General features: G+C 38.3%; 2 protein-coding genes and 1 long non-coding RNA gene across 3 annotated transcripts; 2 read left to right on the plus strand and 1 right to left on the minus strand.

Annotated features, from left to right (window-relative positions):
* Positions 1 to 1434: 1434 nt before the first annotated feature.
* LOC133728670 (uncharacterized) lies at positions 1435 to 2890 on the plus strand. Its single transcript, XM_062156097.1, has 3 exons — positions 1435 to 1590; positions 1704 to 1816; positions 2275 to 2890. The coding sequence occupies exons 1-3, from the start codon at positions 1435 to 1437 to the stop codon at positions 2888 to 2890; spliced, it is 885 nt and encodes a 294-aa protein (XP_062012081.1).
* Positions 2891 to 6542: 3652 nt separating this feature from the next.
* On the minus strand, positions 6543 to 15551 carry LOC133725018 (factor of DNA methylation 1-like). The gene is given in 9 exon segments (XM_062152034.1): positions 6543 to 6766; positions 7448 to 7682; positions 8889 to 9101; positions 12742 to 12974; positions 12977 to 13028; positions 13120 to 13209; positions 14041 to 14222; positions 14603 to 15038; positions 15472 to 15551. Coding segments are annotated over 7 exon segments (1428 nt in total). The 5' UTR covers positions 15030 to 15038; positions 15472 to 15551; the 3' UTR covers positions 6543 to 6766; positions 7448 to 7451.
* Positions 9727 to 12735, plus strand: LOC133725019 (uncharacterized). Its single transcript, XR_009854218.1, has 3 exons — positions 9727 to 10628; positions 11302 to 11377; positions 12303 to 12735. It is a non-coding gene; the product is annotated as an uncharacterized LOC133725019 (long non-coding RNA).
* Positions 15552 to 17275: the final 1724 nt, after the last annotated feature.

Here is a 17275-nt window from a genome sequence, read left to right on the forward strand (position 1 = left end):
GTAGAAGGTTTAGTCAGCCGGTTCACCCACTTTTAGGCCGGTTTTTGTGGTTTTTCTTTTGGTTCCTGAATCTTTAGCTTGAGAGGTATCTGTGGACAAAGTTTGGTTGAAATTGGATCCCCGGAAGATGGTGAACCGGTGGAATGTTTGCTGCGGGTTGTATAGAGCTTCCGGTGGCCGGTTCGGTAGGTTTCCCCGCCGCCGGTTCTGGACTCCTGGGATTGAGTGCTTTAACGTGTGAGGTGGAGGCAGAGAAGGCTTCAAGGTTTTGTATTCGGATTCAAGGTTTTTAGCTTCTTGAATCAAGGTTTGGCTATTTGTTTCAGGGTTAGGGCTTCGTGCTGATAACGTGTTTTAGGGAAACGATATTTGAGAGAGAATTGCTGTGTCTTCTCATTAATAATAGGGGCCTCTTTATATAGAGGATTACAATGCATAGAATCTGAATTGTACAAGGAAAGGTAATCATACAATGAATGGATATCTCTAAGATATTCTCCGAGATTCTTTCTAATTAAAACTCTATTACCACTAGGTCAAGTAACCTAGAGTTTGGGCCAGACACACAAATAGAGATTTACTTGAACAGTACTAGAGTTGCTTTTTTATCAAAATTTCTGCCCTAGGTATGGAGGTTTTGGTGTGGAATTGCCGTGGTTTGAATAACCCGGCGGCAGTACAGGCTTTAAAGCTTCTGATCCAATATAGGAAGCCTTCTTTTATCTTCCTGTCTGAGACCAAGATTGATGATTAGGAATACATGAATGCCCTATGTCTGCAAATCGGTTACTTGAATTGTGAGGCAGTTTTCAGTGAGAGTCAGTCTGGTGGTGTTGCTCTATTCTGGGCAGGTGGTTTGGATGTTTGCTTCCGGTCAAAATCGAAAAGCCATGTTGATGTGGAGGTCAGGGAGACTAATGGGTCTAGTGTGGCATGGAGGCTATTAGGCCTTGGGTGGTTATCAGAGATATGACGAGTTGTAGTGCCCTTGAGAAGGAAGGCGGCATAGTGCCCTGTAAAAGGAAGATGCAGCCTTTTAGGGATGTATTGTCTCAGTGTGATCTCTTCAACCTGGGTTTTCATGGCTCACCATTCACATGGCGGGGGCCAGGGGTGAGGAATAGGCTGGACCAGGCAGTTGTATCCGTCACCTGGTCTGACATCTTTCCGGCAGCACGAGTTTTACACCTGCCTCCAGTCCATGGTGACCACGTCCCAGTCTTGTTAGGAGTGTTTAGTGGTTGTCCTCTTGCGATTGAGAGGATGAGACACCGCTTGCCATTTGAGAGTTTTTGGACCCTTCATGAGGGTTGCTAGAACTTGGTAAAGGCAGGTTGGGAGCCTGCGGTTAATGGTTTACCTATGCACCAGGTTATAGAGAAAATCATGCATACCCGGTTTTCTTTGAATCAATGGCAGTGTTAGTCCTTCGGTATGAGAAGTAGAGAGATTGGGTTGTTAATTGATCAGCTTCAGACTCTATTTTCTTTGCCTTTGTCAACTGCAAATCAAGAGGAGTGTTCTGCTCTAAATGCAAAATTGGAATGTTCATTAGCAGAAGAGGATGCAAACTGGAAGCAGCGTTCCAAAGTGACTTGGTTGACCGATGGTAACAGGATACCAAGTATTTTCACAAGAAATCTTCCAACCGTAAAGCTAAAAACAAATTGACTGGCTTGTTTGATCATAATGGTGTTTGGCAGGATACTTCTAAAGGGATGGAGGACTTGGTGTTGCACTATTTTTCCACCATGTTTGAATCCAATGATATTAATTCTATTCATATCATAATGTTGTTGAGCTCCTGCAGCCTAAGGTGACTGATGATATGAATTCAGACTTGTGTGCTAGCTCCTTATTCTTCTTTGGAAATAAGGGCTTCGTTGTTTTAGATCTATCTGACAAAAGCCCCAGGCCCTGATGCTATGCCACCTATGTTTTTTCAGAAGTATTGGGAGGTAGTAGGTGGAGATGTAGTGTTAGCAGTGCAAAACTTTCTGCATTCTGGGCAAATCCTTGGTGAGATCAATTTCACACATATTTGTTTGATTCTCAAAGTGAAAGATCCTGTGTTACTTACCGATTTACGACCTATTGCATTGTATAATGTGATTTATAAGATTTGTTTTAAAGTGATTGCTAACAGACTGAAGAAGATTTTATCAACAATTATCTCTCCATTTCAGAGTGTTTTTATCCCTCTAGGAGATTAATTATAGATAATACTCTTGTGGCAAATGAGGTGTCACATTTCATTCATAATTGTTATTCCAGCACTGAGGGAGTCTTCTCTTTGAAGCTTGATATGAGTGAGGCTTATGATCGCATGGAGTTTTCTGGAAGCTGTTCTATTGAGATTGGGTTTCACAGAGTCATGGATAGGTGTGATTATAAAGTGTGTGACAATTTGAAGTATGCTTTTTTGGTTAATGGCCAGCCTAAGGGCCATTTGACTCCTACTAGGGGACTCAGACAGGGTGATCCATTATCACCTCACCTGTTTCTTCTGTGTATCGAAGTATTTTCAGCTTTGCTTGAGCGAAAAGTTAGAAATGGTGAGCTGCAGGGCATTAAAGTCTGTGAGGGTGCCCCCATTATTCATCACTTATTGTTTGCAGATGACAGTTTGTTGTTTGGGAAAGCTACTTTGCATGAGTGTCATCATATCCAGAATGTTCTGCATAATTACGAGTTGGCATCTGGTCAACAAATTAATTTTTCTAAGAGCAGTATTGTTTTCAGTAAGAGAGTTCCTGAGGTGGATAATTGTGCTATAACAGGTTTCTTGGGTGTTTCTATTGAAGTCGAGCATGAGAAGTATCTGGGCTTGCTTATTTATTTGGGGAGGAATCGGACTAAGGCCATCTCCAGCTGTGGGGGGCTAAAATAGCCCCCGGGCTAAATTTTAGCCCCCCATAATCACTATTTATGTGAATAGTAAGGGCTATAATTTCTACCATCTCCAACCCTTAGGGCTATAATTTTAAATGTCATGTTATTTTATTGTTTTTCATTATGTATTTCTAATATATAGTATATATTTTATAACCATGCTACTATTTCCACTCATATAATTATTTTTTGGGAAAAAAATATAAACAGTACCTGAGGTAAGACCCATTCTAAATTTTTGTACCTAACTTTTGGAAACTATCATTTTAGTACCTGGAGTACCCAATCCAACCCAATTTTCGTACACGCCGTCCATGACGACGTTAACTCTTCTAACAGCTGGCATGATTTAAAGAGGCCACGAGAGGAGCAAGTTAACGCCGTTATGGACGGCGGGTACGTATGTTAGGTCGGACTGGCTATTTGGAGTACCAATGTGATAGTTTCGGAAAGTTGGGTATGAAAATTTAGAATGGACCATAGTTAGAGTACTGTATATATTTTTTTCCCTTATTTTTTTGATCAAATGTTATTAATTTTTTAGATATGATTTTATCGTGCCATGTGTCATGTTGTACGTAATTATTCAGATTCTTGATTATGAGCGCGTCATTTTTTTTTCTTTGTTTTGTTTGTGTGTGTGGTTGCAATAATTGACAATTTATTGTCAAAATTTGTAGCTTGTTTTCTCATTGTTATATTGTTGTGTGACTTGTTTAATTATGATGAAAAAATAAGCAATAATTGACAATTTTTAGCCGTCCAAAAAAAAAAATAAAAAAATTTCCAACAGCTAGACTTAGCTGACATCAGCATGCTGATGCTGACATCAACCATTAATCTCAGCCATGAAAAAACATCAGATTGGGTTTTTGGTTTTCACGTGGTCCCCACACAAAGCAAGCCCAAGAGCTATACAAAGGGCTATATATGCCCCAGCCCATGGCCCTTTTAGCCCCTTCAAACACTTTTTTGTAATGGCATAGCCCCCAATTGGAGATGGAAAACCCTATTTTGTGGGCTATATCAAGCCCTTAGCCCTCCATTGGAGATGGCCTAAGCCTTTTGCTTATATCAAGGAAAGCTTGAGAAAAAAGTTAGCTGGTTGGCAAAGAAAATTGCTGAGTAGTGCTGCGAAGGACTTACTTATAATGGTGGTAGCACAGGCTTTGCCATCCTATGTTATGAGCTGTTTTCTGCTTCTGAAGGAGTTCTGTGATGATCTACATCAGATGTGTGCTAGGTTATGGTGGGGGAGTAATACTAATGAACGTAAAACTCATTGGATGTCTTGGGACGGAGGCTACTTCATAATCTTGATTCCTTAGTTAGTCGGTTGTTTAAAGCTAGATACTTTCCTAATTCTTTTTTTTTTTTGGAGGCTGTGGCCCCAAATCATGCTTCTGCGTGTTGGAGAGGTATTTTTGCTGCTAGCTCTGTGTTGAGAAGTGGGATCCATTGGCAAGTGGGTGATGGAACCTCTATCAAAATTTGGGACTCTCCTTGGATACCGAGACCTTCCTTATTCAGGCCTGTGAGGTATGCTCCTTCTTCTCTTTGTATGGTTAGTGAGCTTATTCAGAATGGGGGCTGGAATAGAGAGTTGATTACTGCTAATTTTGATGTTGTGAGGAGGCTACTTTAATATCTGAGCTCTTTTTCTCTACTGTTGATGTTATTATGGGGAGTGTGGAAGGAGCGTAGCCAGCGTTTGTGGTCTGGTAAGTTCCGCTCCACATCATGTTTACTTCCAAGTTGTAAGCTTGTTTAACTCTTTCAAGGCTGTAAGGGTTCAATGAAAAAGTTAAATTAGGGCGTCGAGTTAAGCCTTGGTGTCCTCCTCCAGTTGGCTGGCTTAAGGCTAATATTTATGGGGCTTTTGATCTGACCACCCGGTCTGGCGGGTTGGGAATAGTAATAAGGGATTTTGATGGCACAGTGGTGGCTGGTGCCTGTGGGAGTTGTACTGATGTTGTTTCCCCTATGATAGTTGAGGCCCTGGCTTGTAGGTTAGCATGCAAGGTGGTTGTGGAAAATAATTTGGGGCCGATCATGTTTGAGGCTGACTGTCTCCAGGTTGTGCAAGCTATATGCACTGAAGGTGAGGACACTTCGAACTTTGGCAGGATTATTGATGATATTTCTTCTTTATTATCTTCTCTAGCAGGGTCATTCTTTTCTCATATTTATTGGGAATCAAATAAATTAGCACATAAGGTAGCTAAGTGTGCTTTGTTGTCTGGTACACAAGCTTCATGGAGTGGGCATGTCCCTCCAGAACTTGATGGACTCTTTTCTACTTATTGTACAAGTTACTTCATCAATAAAGATTGTCGTCCTTTGTTTCAAGAAAAAAAAAGTTGTTTTTATCTATGTGTCAAGTTCCTAATTCTTAAAAGGCTATAAAAAAATCTCTCAACTCTAGGGTTCTCTCTAAGGTTTCGTTAGTTTTGGAACAGTCGTCGATAGAGAACACTGGTGGAGGAGGTTTCGCCTCGTATGGTTGCTGCACTTGCAATCACAGACAACAGAAAGGTGCCCTTTGGAGTCATTGTTATGGCGGCAATCTCTGGCAAATGTACATATTGTCATAAAAAACATAAATTTTTGAATTATGTACTTTTATTGTGAGTCAATAAATCATTGTACTAAAGTTGTTTTTATTTGTGGGTCAATAGATTTTTTATTAAGTGTAACAAAAAAAAAGTGAATCTTTTTATTATGATAAAAAAATCATCCCATACTTAAAAATCTCCAAATCTAAAATTTATTATGGGTAAGTAAATAAACCAGATAATAAAATGCGTTTGGATACAAAAAGTAAACACTATGAATGCGTTAGGTGTCTGGCTCGAGCGTTGCGAGCTGCAACGACATCACTGCTGCTTTGAGGCTAGGGTTTCGGTTGATGGCCAAATCCTAGTCTTTTGCACACCAATACCAAACCCGATGTCGGAGAGACTGCTGCATAACCACGCTTTTTTGCTTCGAAAACCGTGTAGTTAGGTGGTAGTTAGAGAGCTAAATAAGGCGGTGATGCTGCCAGAGAGGACCATTAGAAACAGAGCCCTCGAGTTGAGGAGGGGGTGACTATTTTTCTGAAAAAACTAAAGCTAAGCTTAGCAGTGTTATCAATCTCAACCATTAGTTGTTATCAGATCTAACGGTCTAAAATCAGAGTATAATAGGTGGCTATTGATCCACCCCAGATTATAGTTTGTTTGCAAATTATATGAATGAGGTTATTTGAGAATTTTTAGTGAGGTTTAATGAGAAAATTTAGTATTTAAAAATTTGATAGGAGGTTTAAAAAACATAGGAGGTCAAGTGAGTTAATTTGGAGGTTCCAATAGAAAAAATCCTTAAATTTTTGTTAACTTTTATTAGAAAAACTAATAATTAAATGTTAAAAAATAATAATAAAAAAAAGAAAGATATTTAGCCCTAAACCCAATTCAGGACTCTGCCTCCAAGGAAAGACGGTTTTGCAGAGAGTAAAAATTGTTCACCAGCGAGTAGCTTTGGAGCGCTTATGGTGTATGTATTGTAAGCATACACATTCCCTTTTCCGAATGCCTATGTAGTGCCGTAGCCATTAGATCATTGAGCTAGTTGATTGAAGCTAGTGAAACAGTTACAGACAGTAAAACTGCAGTCACAGATCGAATCTCCCCATAAAACTTGTTTTAAGTTCAATATTAAGCAAAGTACAGGTATTCGGTATTCCAACTTAATAAGTTCTTTTCATAGCATAAGATCCTTTTAAGGAAACTCAAACATGCAATACAGCTTCAAATTCCTGCTTTCCACTAGCACAGTTGCAGTTTCACAATCATCTACGCTCCAAATTCCATGGTCTGTTTTGTGCTGTTGCCTAGGAAATAAGAAACCACACAAAGTGAGAACAATGTTAACAAGAAGTACATGTACATGCATCAAATAAAGGGCACTGAAAGCGGTAAAGAAATAGAAATAATAGAATCGTCATTTCAAATCACACCATCCCAAAAGAGAGTTTATCTGCAAATGAATTTGAGAATGTTGTCCAAAAAGAAAAAGAGACAAAAACGAAAAGAACCACACCACTGAAATTGAGTTTTTGCCACTATTCTCTGAACTTGAATTTGTATTGGATAAAAAATCAACTAAAAAATAAATAAAAATCGTTTACTAGTATACAAACTCTGCAACTCACGAACATCAGAAACCACAATACTCGCTGTCACAGGACCAGCTATAATAAACTTCAACTAGACTGTGTGCAGAAGTAATTTTCTTTTGTTTCTCTTTTCTTTGTAAGAAACTTATGAGTGCATAATTTTTTTTTTCAATCAACAATATCCTTCATCACATTCTATTATATGGACCAGAGCAATAAGAGAAATTGTTATGCGCTATGATTGAAGCGCCCATTATCTGGTAAGAGAATGGGCCCAGACTAGCACAATTCCTACCGAATATAAATTTTCAGGTTTAAGGTTTAACAATCAGCCCAGACTCACACACCTGCAAGATCAGAGAAACTCAACTCTCAATAATAATAATAAATACTAACCTGCTCATGTTCTCTTTCGCTTGCGTATCTCAATATTCTTCAAGATAGAGGAAAATACCTCCTTCAATGTGGCTTTTCTTCCTTCTTTTTGGTTCCAGAGCTCAGAAATAGCATATCTCCCACTGAAGTTGTATTCATTAAGCTCTTTCAAAGCTGTAACAACACAGTCATGTATTTTAATTCCCCACTCTTCCTTCAGATTTTGTAGCTTCTCATCCTCCTCGTCGATAATTTCCTGCAACACACATCATGAGAACCAATCTTACGACTTTTCAATTGCCCTTTGAAAGATAATTCCTTAAGATCTTAATTCTCAGAGAGGAATCAGTTAATTCACAAAAAAAAAAAAAAAAAAGGAGAGAGAGGAATCAGTTATCAGCACAAATACACATATCCACTCATGCATACCAAAATAAGTTGAAATCTTCAATTTTTTTTTATCCACTCATCCTCATTCCTCACCAATGAAAATGTTAGTCAGCACAACTTTTTCCCAACTATATGCAGTGGATCCCAGCGTATTAGGAGTTTGAGATAAAACGGGGATAAAAAGTTGGGCAGCATATTATTCAAGAAAAAAATCACACAAATTGGACTTTTAAGTCAGAACAGGGACTTATGTGGGCTGAACCATACATTTGCAAGGTGATCCTGATAGTCCATGCATGTCCGGGTATGATATAAAACATATAGAAGTATCAATATCTCGACCAAAAGTTAGTTCTATCAATGTCAATATAAGACATATGACAAACATAACTTCTCATTTATTCTAGAATAGGAGTGTCTCCCCGAACTTTGCCCAGCTATACTAGCAGAATTCCCTGTTTGAAAATACAATTCTTTTAGGTCGAAAGAAGATAGAGAATATGAAAGACATTCATTTTATCCACAGGAATAACCTTTCAATTTTTAAATTTGCCTCCCATCCTTAAAATTGATAGGCTAAACATCAAAATTGAATATAGAATCTCCCATGCCGGGAGCTTAAGTCTTGCTCAACAAAGAATATGTTGGGTCTCTCCCTACAAGCAATTGGTTTTGAGTTGAACCCTCTTAACTTAGAACTAAGCCTCACATGACTATATCTTATATTTCAGACCTCTTCACCCATTATCAGTTGGTTTCCTTCAACAGATATACTCCACCTAAACCCAATCAATCTGTATCACCATCAACCATGTTTCTTGCAGTTTCCTAAAATCCTCATAAGCAAGAAAGACCAACAAAGAAAAAAAAAAAGTACCCAACTCCTTGCCCAATACTAAATGTTCAGAATTGGTATCAAAAAATTAAGAATAGCACCAAGAGAAAGTTCAAAACAAACAGAATGTAGACACATAGTTTATCATGATATTGCTGCAAGGGACATTTGCACTTGCACTATTAGTTACTAAATGAACTGAGAAATATAAGACTTGATGCTATTCAAAAGACATACCTCATGATTCCCATCTTTCTCTATCACCTTGAAAGGATGCCAATTTGGATCTTTCAGATTTTCCTGCCACAGGGAGCATAAAGTGAAGGCCTGAACCTGTGCTTCCTCGAGAGGAAATCTTAACTTGCATGTGTCGAGGAAGGACTTTTGATCCAAATCTCCCATTCTTTTAATCCGAATATGAGATTGACCAGCCAACATTTCAGACAAACCCTAAAACAAGATTCAAACAGTAGGAGCTTTCATGCGAGGAAACATAGTATAGTTACAAATCATTTTCTGTCTCTTATATGTAGGGAAAAAAAACATAGTTTCAATATATGTATGAATCTATGACAGTAGGATATCTATAAAAAAAATTAAAAGAAAAAGAAAATGATTAGCTACATATATCTCGCTCTGTATCATAATTTGGTCTCAGCCATGAGATTTATGAAAAGAAAAATAAAATTTAATACGGAAACTACTGAAACAGAACTTACTTATTATTCACAATTCTCAACTGATCACTCAGAATTCAGAACTCAGAAGCACTTTGATCATTCTTTTTTTATTTTCCTCCTTATTAAGGTACTTTATCAATCTTCTATTGCTTCCAAGGAAATGAAATGTAGAGATGATAATTAAAACACCTCATTATTTCTACCATAATAAAAGCTGAGCATTAACTAGTGGCTCTTGTTTAACTTCAGTAATTTCTAATGTTTAACTTCAGTAATTTCTAATGCAAGACTTGAGGTTCACAGCTCTGCCCTCTAATTAGGGATAAAGCTTCAAGTACTAAACCGGGACCAAACTTAAGAAGAAAAAACTAGGAATTAAAGTTTGACGGTGTAATAACCGAGTTTTGTCTTCTTTAAGCAAAGTGAAATGGTGGCAAACACCTTTGATTTAAAGGTAGGGTATTCCGTGATTTAAGCATTAGTGGATCAATCAAGACCGGTGCTTTATTTGCTTACGTGTTTATGCATAATTGAAAATCATTCAACAAAGAAAGCAGAAGAAATCTCACTCTCTCTCTCTCACGGCCGAACCCAGCAAAAACAGAGCACGGATTCTTCGATCTCTCTCTCCCTCCTCAGGCCACCTCAAGACGTCGAACCACCTCCATTAGCCTCGCCTAGACCTTGCACTGCTGCAGTGGCATCCTTGCACCGCGGCACAACCGGAAAACGGCGGCGGAAACACGGTTTCGTTTTAAAACCCGATTGGGTCCAATTGTGATAACTCGAGCTACAGGCCATCAATCCTCACCAAACTTCATCCTCGAGCTCGCCTCAACTTCCTGAAGCTCCCAGAAGCAGCCTCACACGGCGGCGTGGCCCGTAGCAGTGGCTACAAGTCAAACCCAACCAAGAACGAAACCGGAGCTATCGATCCAAATATCTTGAGCTACAGGATGTCGTTTTGAGTGATTCTTGAACCAGTGAGCTCGCCTTGAAGTTCTGAACAACTCTCCAGAAGGAATCGAAGCGTTTCGTTGAAGTTTTTACGTCGGAATTCAAGCTCGCCGGATTCTGGAAATTTTCCGGCCACCGACGCTTTCGATCAAGATATCTTGAGCTGTAGAGCTTCGTTTTGAGTGATTCTTGAACCAGTGAGTTCGTCTTTAAGTTCTGAACAAGTCTACTGAAGGAATCGAAGCGAAAGGAGGACATTTTTACGTTGATCGGAGCTTCGCCGGCTTCTGCAAATTCTCGCCGGTTTTTGGAAAAATTCCGGCCACCTCGACTGTTTTAGGTAATTTCAACCACTTCCGGTCATTTTCAGCTTACATGGTAGTTATGAAAGTTGTTAAGCATGATGAGAGGAAGAAGAGCAGCCCGGCCCCGACACCATTGGTGGTGGTCGGCGGCGGCTCTGCCACTAACTCCGGCGGCCCTTTCCGGCCACCTCCGGGGGTCAAAAATATGGTTTCTGTACATTTTCAGATTCTATATTTCAATACGATCATTTCGATATATTATACGCAATTTTTGGATATCGTATGATTAAGTTATGAATTTTTAAGTTTAGATCGATTTCGATCGTTAGATTTGTGATCTGTGAAGTTAGGACCGTCAGATGGACTTGTAGTTTTGATATGATGATCTTATGACTGTCCCAGTGGCTTTGTGTGGTCATGGGCGAAGATCCGACCGTTGGATCTTCGTATAAATGCAAAACAGTGATTAGGGAGGCGATTCGTGAGAATCCGTCCGTTGGATTTTCGTATAAATTTGTGAAGATGTTAGTAAGGACGATTCAGGGAGATCCGACCGTTGGATCTTCGTGATGATTTTTGGAGGGTGATCCTAAGGGCGATCCGTGAGGATCCGACCGTTGGATCATCATTTAATTTCGATCCGACCGTTGGATTGTCGTTTGAATATGTTTTTGAGTTATTGGCTAAGTTAAGGTCATGTGTGATTAGGTGATTGACGGTCTTCCTTGGGTGAGCGATTTCGGTGTGTATTGTGTTGAATTGAAGACGCAGCGGGAATATCGAGGTGAGTAAATCGCACATGGTTCATTCACGAACCGAAATTCGGTGATTTTATTTAATTGAGAAATTGTGGAAATTGTTTTATGAAAATAAATATTTGTTTTAAATTATATGGACTTGATCGACTACGGTCCATAGGTAAGTAAAATGTATTTAAACTATAAAAATGAATTTCTAGATTTTATTGCATGTGAACTATAGTTGGTATTAGTGGTCACTCTTGTGTGGGTGACTACGTATATATATATTTACGTGGAATATATATTGGATGGTGTGATTTACTGAGTTATATTTTGAGCATTACCTTTGGAATATGTGATTTATCTTAGATGTTGTGTTGTCTATGATAATGGGTAATTGAGTAAAGTGCGATAGTTGAGTCGTTGAGATGAATTAAATGAGGAGTCGAGTGAATTGAGAAAAGCAGTCATTCGTAAGGTGAACCTTGGCCCAGGTGACACTTTACGATACAGTTAGAGCTCTAGTCTGTCTGCCGTCATACTGCTTGGGGGATAAACGAGTTATCATATGCCCTTGGGTATGACATGACATACTGAATGGGGTGATTAATATAATTAATCATAAGCCTGTAAGTATGATATACTGAATGGGGTGATTAATATATTTAATCATAAGCCTGTAAGTATAATATACTGCATGGGATGATTTATATAAATAAATCATAAGCCTGTGAGTATATATTGAGTAAGAAGTTGTTTATTATTGAGTAGTCATGATGAGATGTGAGTTGATTGATGCTTGAAGTGATGTTGTACACTTCAATTCTTATGCAAAACAAAATTAAAATGTGCTTGAGTTGATTGTGTTACTTTAAATCGTGCAATCCTTTCATTTACTCATACGAGCTTTGCAAAAAGCTTACCGGGTTTGTATTGTTGCAATCCCGGTACACTATTCAAACGGTGTAGCGGGTAATCCTACAGGTCAGGCGAATCGGGAAGGTGATCGAGCTGCTTAGAGAAATTGCATTGGGTAAATCTGGATTTATATTGTGAGGTTTATTATGCTCTTTTGAGTATTGTAAATTAAGTTGTGAGAGTGTGATGTAATAAGTAAATTGAAGATTGGTTTTTGTAATATTGAGAGGTGTGAAGTGTGGTTGTTTGTGAGAAAAAAATTCAGGACGTTATTTGTATTGATGTTAATCATGTTTCGGATTTGAATTGATTATTCAAAATTCGGGGCGTGATAGACGGCCAAAGAACCCAGATGGGAATTCCTGCATATAAAGCTTTTCTTGTGTAGTTCTGCATCTACAATATGTACATATTATATATAAAACTATATGAGTGAGTGTGTGTGTCTAAATTAACAAAGTCCAAGTTCACAGGAAAAAGAAATGCATACTGCTATTAACACTTTACGAGCTTCTTGTAACTCATCATTGCTCTGGCGCTCTTTGGTGATCAGAGTTTGATTCAGTAATTCCAAATGCTCAAGCTCTTCAGCTTTTTCCCCCAATTCTTGATTCATGTCTTCAATCTTCTTTTTAACTGCTTCATCATCTTCATCCCGAAGATGCTTCATCACGTCTAATTTACCATTTAATTCTTCAATTTCCATTTCTACCTTCTGTTGTCATTCAATTTCTTTTCTAACTGAAGTATTTTATGCAAGGCATCCTCTTTTTCCCTCTGAAAATTAAAGAGTCCTAGTCAGTGAAAACCAAGCATACCATAATTCTTAAGTAATTTCTACAATTTCTAGTCAGCCTGCAGTCGATACCTTTAGCTCTTCAACCAGCCTCAAGACACTCTCATCCACCTTTTTCTGCTCCACAGAAGCCAATTGAAGTAACTTGTTTCTCTCATCGTTCTGGAGATCAAGAGTAAATAAAAATAATCCGTAACCAGCTGTCAGGTAAGATTTTATTGTATTTTAGACCAGACAATAAGCTATCTATACATGCCTGTGTCACATTAACAAGGGGACAAGTGTACTTCAAAATTAGACCCTCCAATTCCATCGCTATGAATGAGGATAAATTGTTGCTCAATTAAGAAAAGCTATTTTGATGATATGAACAACAACTGAAAGTATTTTGATGCACCCAGCAATTAAATAGAAATAATGGATCCTTAAACTAGTAAATGATTATTTTACTACTAAAAAAAAATTCTTTTATTACTTAGCCTTCAAACGCCTAGAACTAGCCCCCCGCCCCCCCCCCCCCCCCCCCTTCTATTGAGGTCTGGAACTCTTCTAGTCTCCTAATATTCACATATGAAACTGGAGTAGACTTCACACCCACGTAGAGAAAGCAAGTGATTTTATTAATGCTATATTACAAATGCATACCATCGATCAGTCACTTCTATGGAGGTCTACAACTCTTCTAGACTACTAAAAGTACATAGGAAATTGATTAGACTCGGAGATTATTAATTAAGTCATTATTGGGCACCTTGAATGATTGGCTAGATAGTATATATTCACTGAGATTGAGATTTCAACATTGAAATTCTAGATATATCTACAGCTTTGATTAACCACCAAGTTGGAAATTGATATCTATTTTAGATGAAGTAAAATCATACTGAACTATGTTACAAGAGAATGGAATAGCTAACAAAACTAGCATACAGACTGCTAAAAGCAATGAGCCTGAATGGTCGCTTAAACTACTGTAACAATGTGGCATGTTACCTTCTTTTTATCCTCGTCAAGTTTTTGCCTCTCACATTCAGTTAGTGCTTCACGTTTGTTTAATTCTTTTCTCAGGGAATCCAGTTCCTTTTTCTTAGCATCCAACTCGTCATTCAGCTTCTCTCGCTCTTCTATTATTCTCCAAACATTATCTTGTGACATCATCTGCAGCCTCTTTGATTCTGATTAGCGAAAAGAAACATGCAAGTAAGGCTATATTACATAACTTGGTGGGACAGAATTATCCTTTGAGCTCAGTGAAGAATAAATTCATGTTCAACAGCAACCTTGATCACAATCCTTTCCAGCATATGGCCATGGATCATGTGAAGGATATATAGGTGGGGAACAAACTGAGATCTACTTATAGTAATCTATTGTTGTTTGATGCTGTAAAGGGATATTAGGACTCAACAGCACCTTATACTATGAAAATCAAATGCTGATAAAAAAAGTTCACCATAAACACATTGGTTAAAATGGAGGATTCAGAACTGCACGGGGCCATAAATACAAACTCACAATGAAAGCGCAAAAGCACAGAAAAGGAACAGGATCATACCTTCAACAAAGGCATTATGTAGCCTGTCTTTTTGTTCTAGCATCCTACTTAAAGACAGTGCATTCTCATTGTATTTGTATTGTAGTTCATCCAGATTTTCATTTGTCATATCAAGACGCAGGGTTTGATCTGCTTCACTAGCTAACTCCTTCTCCAAATAAAGGGCTAAGGCAAGGTGGTTGGCCTTTTGGACTGTGCTTCTGTTAGCAGAACCTTTAGCCACCCCGGAAGCATGTTGAAGCAGATCCTTGTGCTTATAATCTTGTTTCTTCTTGCCAGCACAAAAGGGGCATCTGAGGGTGCCATTAGGACCCTTTACTTTCAACTTTCCACTTCGTAACTGCTCGTACTGTTTATCTTTGTAGTCACTGATCTCAGATTCACTGATATCTGATTCTTCATCAGAGCTATAGTCCATTGCGTCCATTTGAATTGTCTACAAACATTTACAAGCCATTATTAAAAAAAATTGAGCATCAGTTTCCCTTGAACAGATTATCAAATGCTAAACAGATTATCAAATGTCCTAAAACATATGTATATACAAGAGAAAAATACAAAAATCCACGAACAAGAAACTTTTTACTAAAATTAAAAGCTCTCCAAATTACTGGTTGGTCTTTAGAGCACACTGATCGATGATTCTAATACATAATCAGTCTTCGTCTAGGCTTCAATTTCCCTACATTTCTAAATCACAGGAATTAAATTTCAAATGCAAAATGATCAAAATTACTGTTTCCCAACCACAAAAGCTTCGACAACCACAAATTCGAAACCACATTCAACATGCACATGCATATAATCAACAAATTCTAACACAAATTTCCGCAACTGACTGTAGATTGTAGCGAGAAAAAGAAACTTACAGTAGAGAGAGAGAGAGAGAGAGAGAGAGAGAGAGAGAGAGGGAGTGAACCGGCGTCAAATGAGCTTCTGCGTCTTCTTGGTCAGTGAAACAGTAAATTGAGCACTAAATACACAAGGCAGGGAAGTTATAACATGCTCCTAGAACATAGTACACATGATGGTCTGCGCTGATGTTATTGGTTTATATGACTCGTAGTTATTTTTAATTGGTTTTTTAATTTAAAGTTGCATGGTCCGCACCAAATTCGAGTGATATTATTGGCGATTTGAATATATTGATTTTGATTAAATTGCTTGAGATTTTATTGACTTATATTACTATTTAAGAACGGTAATTTTATGAGATTTATTTTTCTTTTTTTGAGAATGTATATTTCTTTTTACGACAATCCAAATTTAATGGTTATACAAGATTTCTGGATTAATAAGGAATGGGATGCTACTCTTCTTTTTGCCTGCCTCCCTCCTGACATTGTGGAAACAATTCTCAGTATCGCACTGGCTCTATCTACTTCCCCTGATAAGCCTGTCTGGATGCACTCATCTACTGGTAATTTTACTGTCAAAAGTGCTTATTCTGGAGTTATCAATCCAACTAGGATGGCCAATAGAAAATGGATGCACATTTGGCACATGAACCTCCCTCCTAAACTTAAGATTTTCACATGGCTCTTTGTGCAAAGTAGACTACTTGCCAATGTTAATAGAGTGAGAAGACACCTTACTCCTGACCCAGGTTGCTATTATTGTCCGGGTGAAGCTGAGACTATGCTCCATTTGTTCAGGGATTGTCCTAAAGCTATGGCAGTCTGGAGATGCTTTGATATTCCTAACTCTATTTCTAGAACTTTCATTTTGGAGTGGGACAAGTGGATGAATGCAAATATTTTGCAGCAAAAAGGTAAGTGTATTGGCTTTAACTGGTCTCGATCAGCTCTTCATCTCCATTTGTTGGTTCATATGGAAATGGAGAAATAAGGCGATTTTTGACTCTACTTTTCACTACCCTTATAATCCCACTCCTATCATTACTCAATATATTTTTGAGTAGATTAATGCTAATCAGAAGGCTAATGTGGATCCTGAATTGAGAACTGAGTTGCTTTCTTGGCAAAAACCTCCCCCAGGCTATGTCAAACTTAACGTTGATGGTTCTAGAACAAATGGAGGCTTGATTGGTGCTGGTGGGGTTATACAAGATTGTACTGGATCTTGGATTGCTGGCTTCCAGAGAAATATTGGTAAATGGGAAGTTTTACATGCTGAAGTTGGGGCCTTTTCTCTGGTCTTCAATTAGCAGTAAATTATCATATGAGAAGAGTAATGGTTGAATCAGATTCTGTTGTTCTTATTACTCTTCTCCAAAGCAGAGACATTGACTTGCATGCATCCTCTACGAACCATCATTTGTAATTGCAAGACTCTTTTGCAGTCTTTTGATTATTACATAATCAACCACATACATAGAGAAAGGAATATGGTCGCTGACTTGTTGGCTAAGAGAAGCACTGATCAAGAGCTGGGATTGTGTACTTTTGACTGTCCTCCAATCTTTGTTGTCCAAACAGTGCTGGATGACATGGATGGCATTGCTAGGCCTAGAAACTTTGTAACAGCCTAGGCTGGTTAGCTTTTCTTTGTTTTTGTTGCTTGGGCCTTTGGGCCCCCTTTAGACCAGCCCCCTTTACACCAAAAAATAAATAAATTTAATGGTTATATGTTCTCGATGAGATGATGATTAAGGTGAAGTTATAGGGAGAAGCATTTTCAAATTGTTTTAGTCTTTATTTTTGCTTATGAGGT

This window comes from Rosa rugosa, chromosome 1 (assembly GCF_958449725.1).
Source record: "Rosa rugosa chromosome 1, drRosRugo1.1, whole genome shotgun sequence".
NCBI lineage: Eukaryota > Viridiplantae > Streptophyta > Magnoliopsida > Rosales > Rosaceae > Rosa > Rosa rugosa.

Coding starts and splice junctions, on each gene's coding strand:
- LOC133728670 (XM_062156097.1), top strand. CDS start 1,435: ATGAGAAGTAGAGAGATTGGGTTGTTAATTGATCAGCTTCAGACTCTA. Junction 1,591..1,703: donor ACTGGAAGCAGCGTTCCAAA/GTGACTTGGTTG, acceptor GGTGTTTGGCAG/GATACTTCTAAAGGGATGGA. Junction 1,817..2,274: donor TTGAGCTCCTGCAGCCTAAG/GTGACTGATGAT, acceptor TTGTTATTCCAG/CACTGAGGGAGTCTTCTCTT.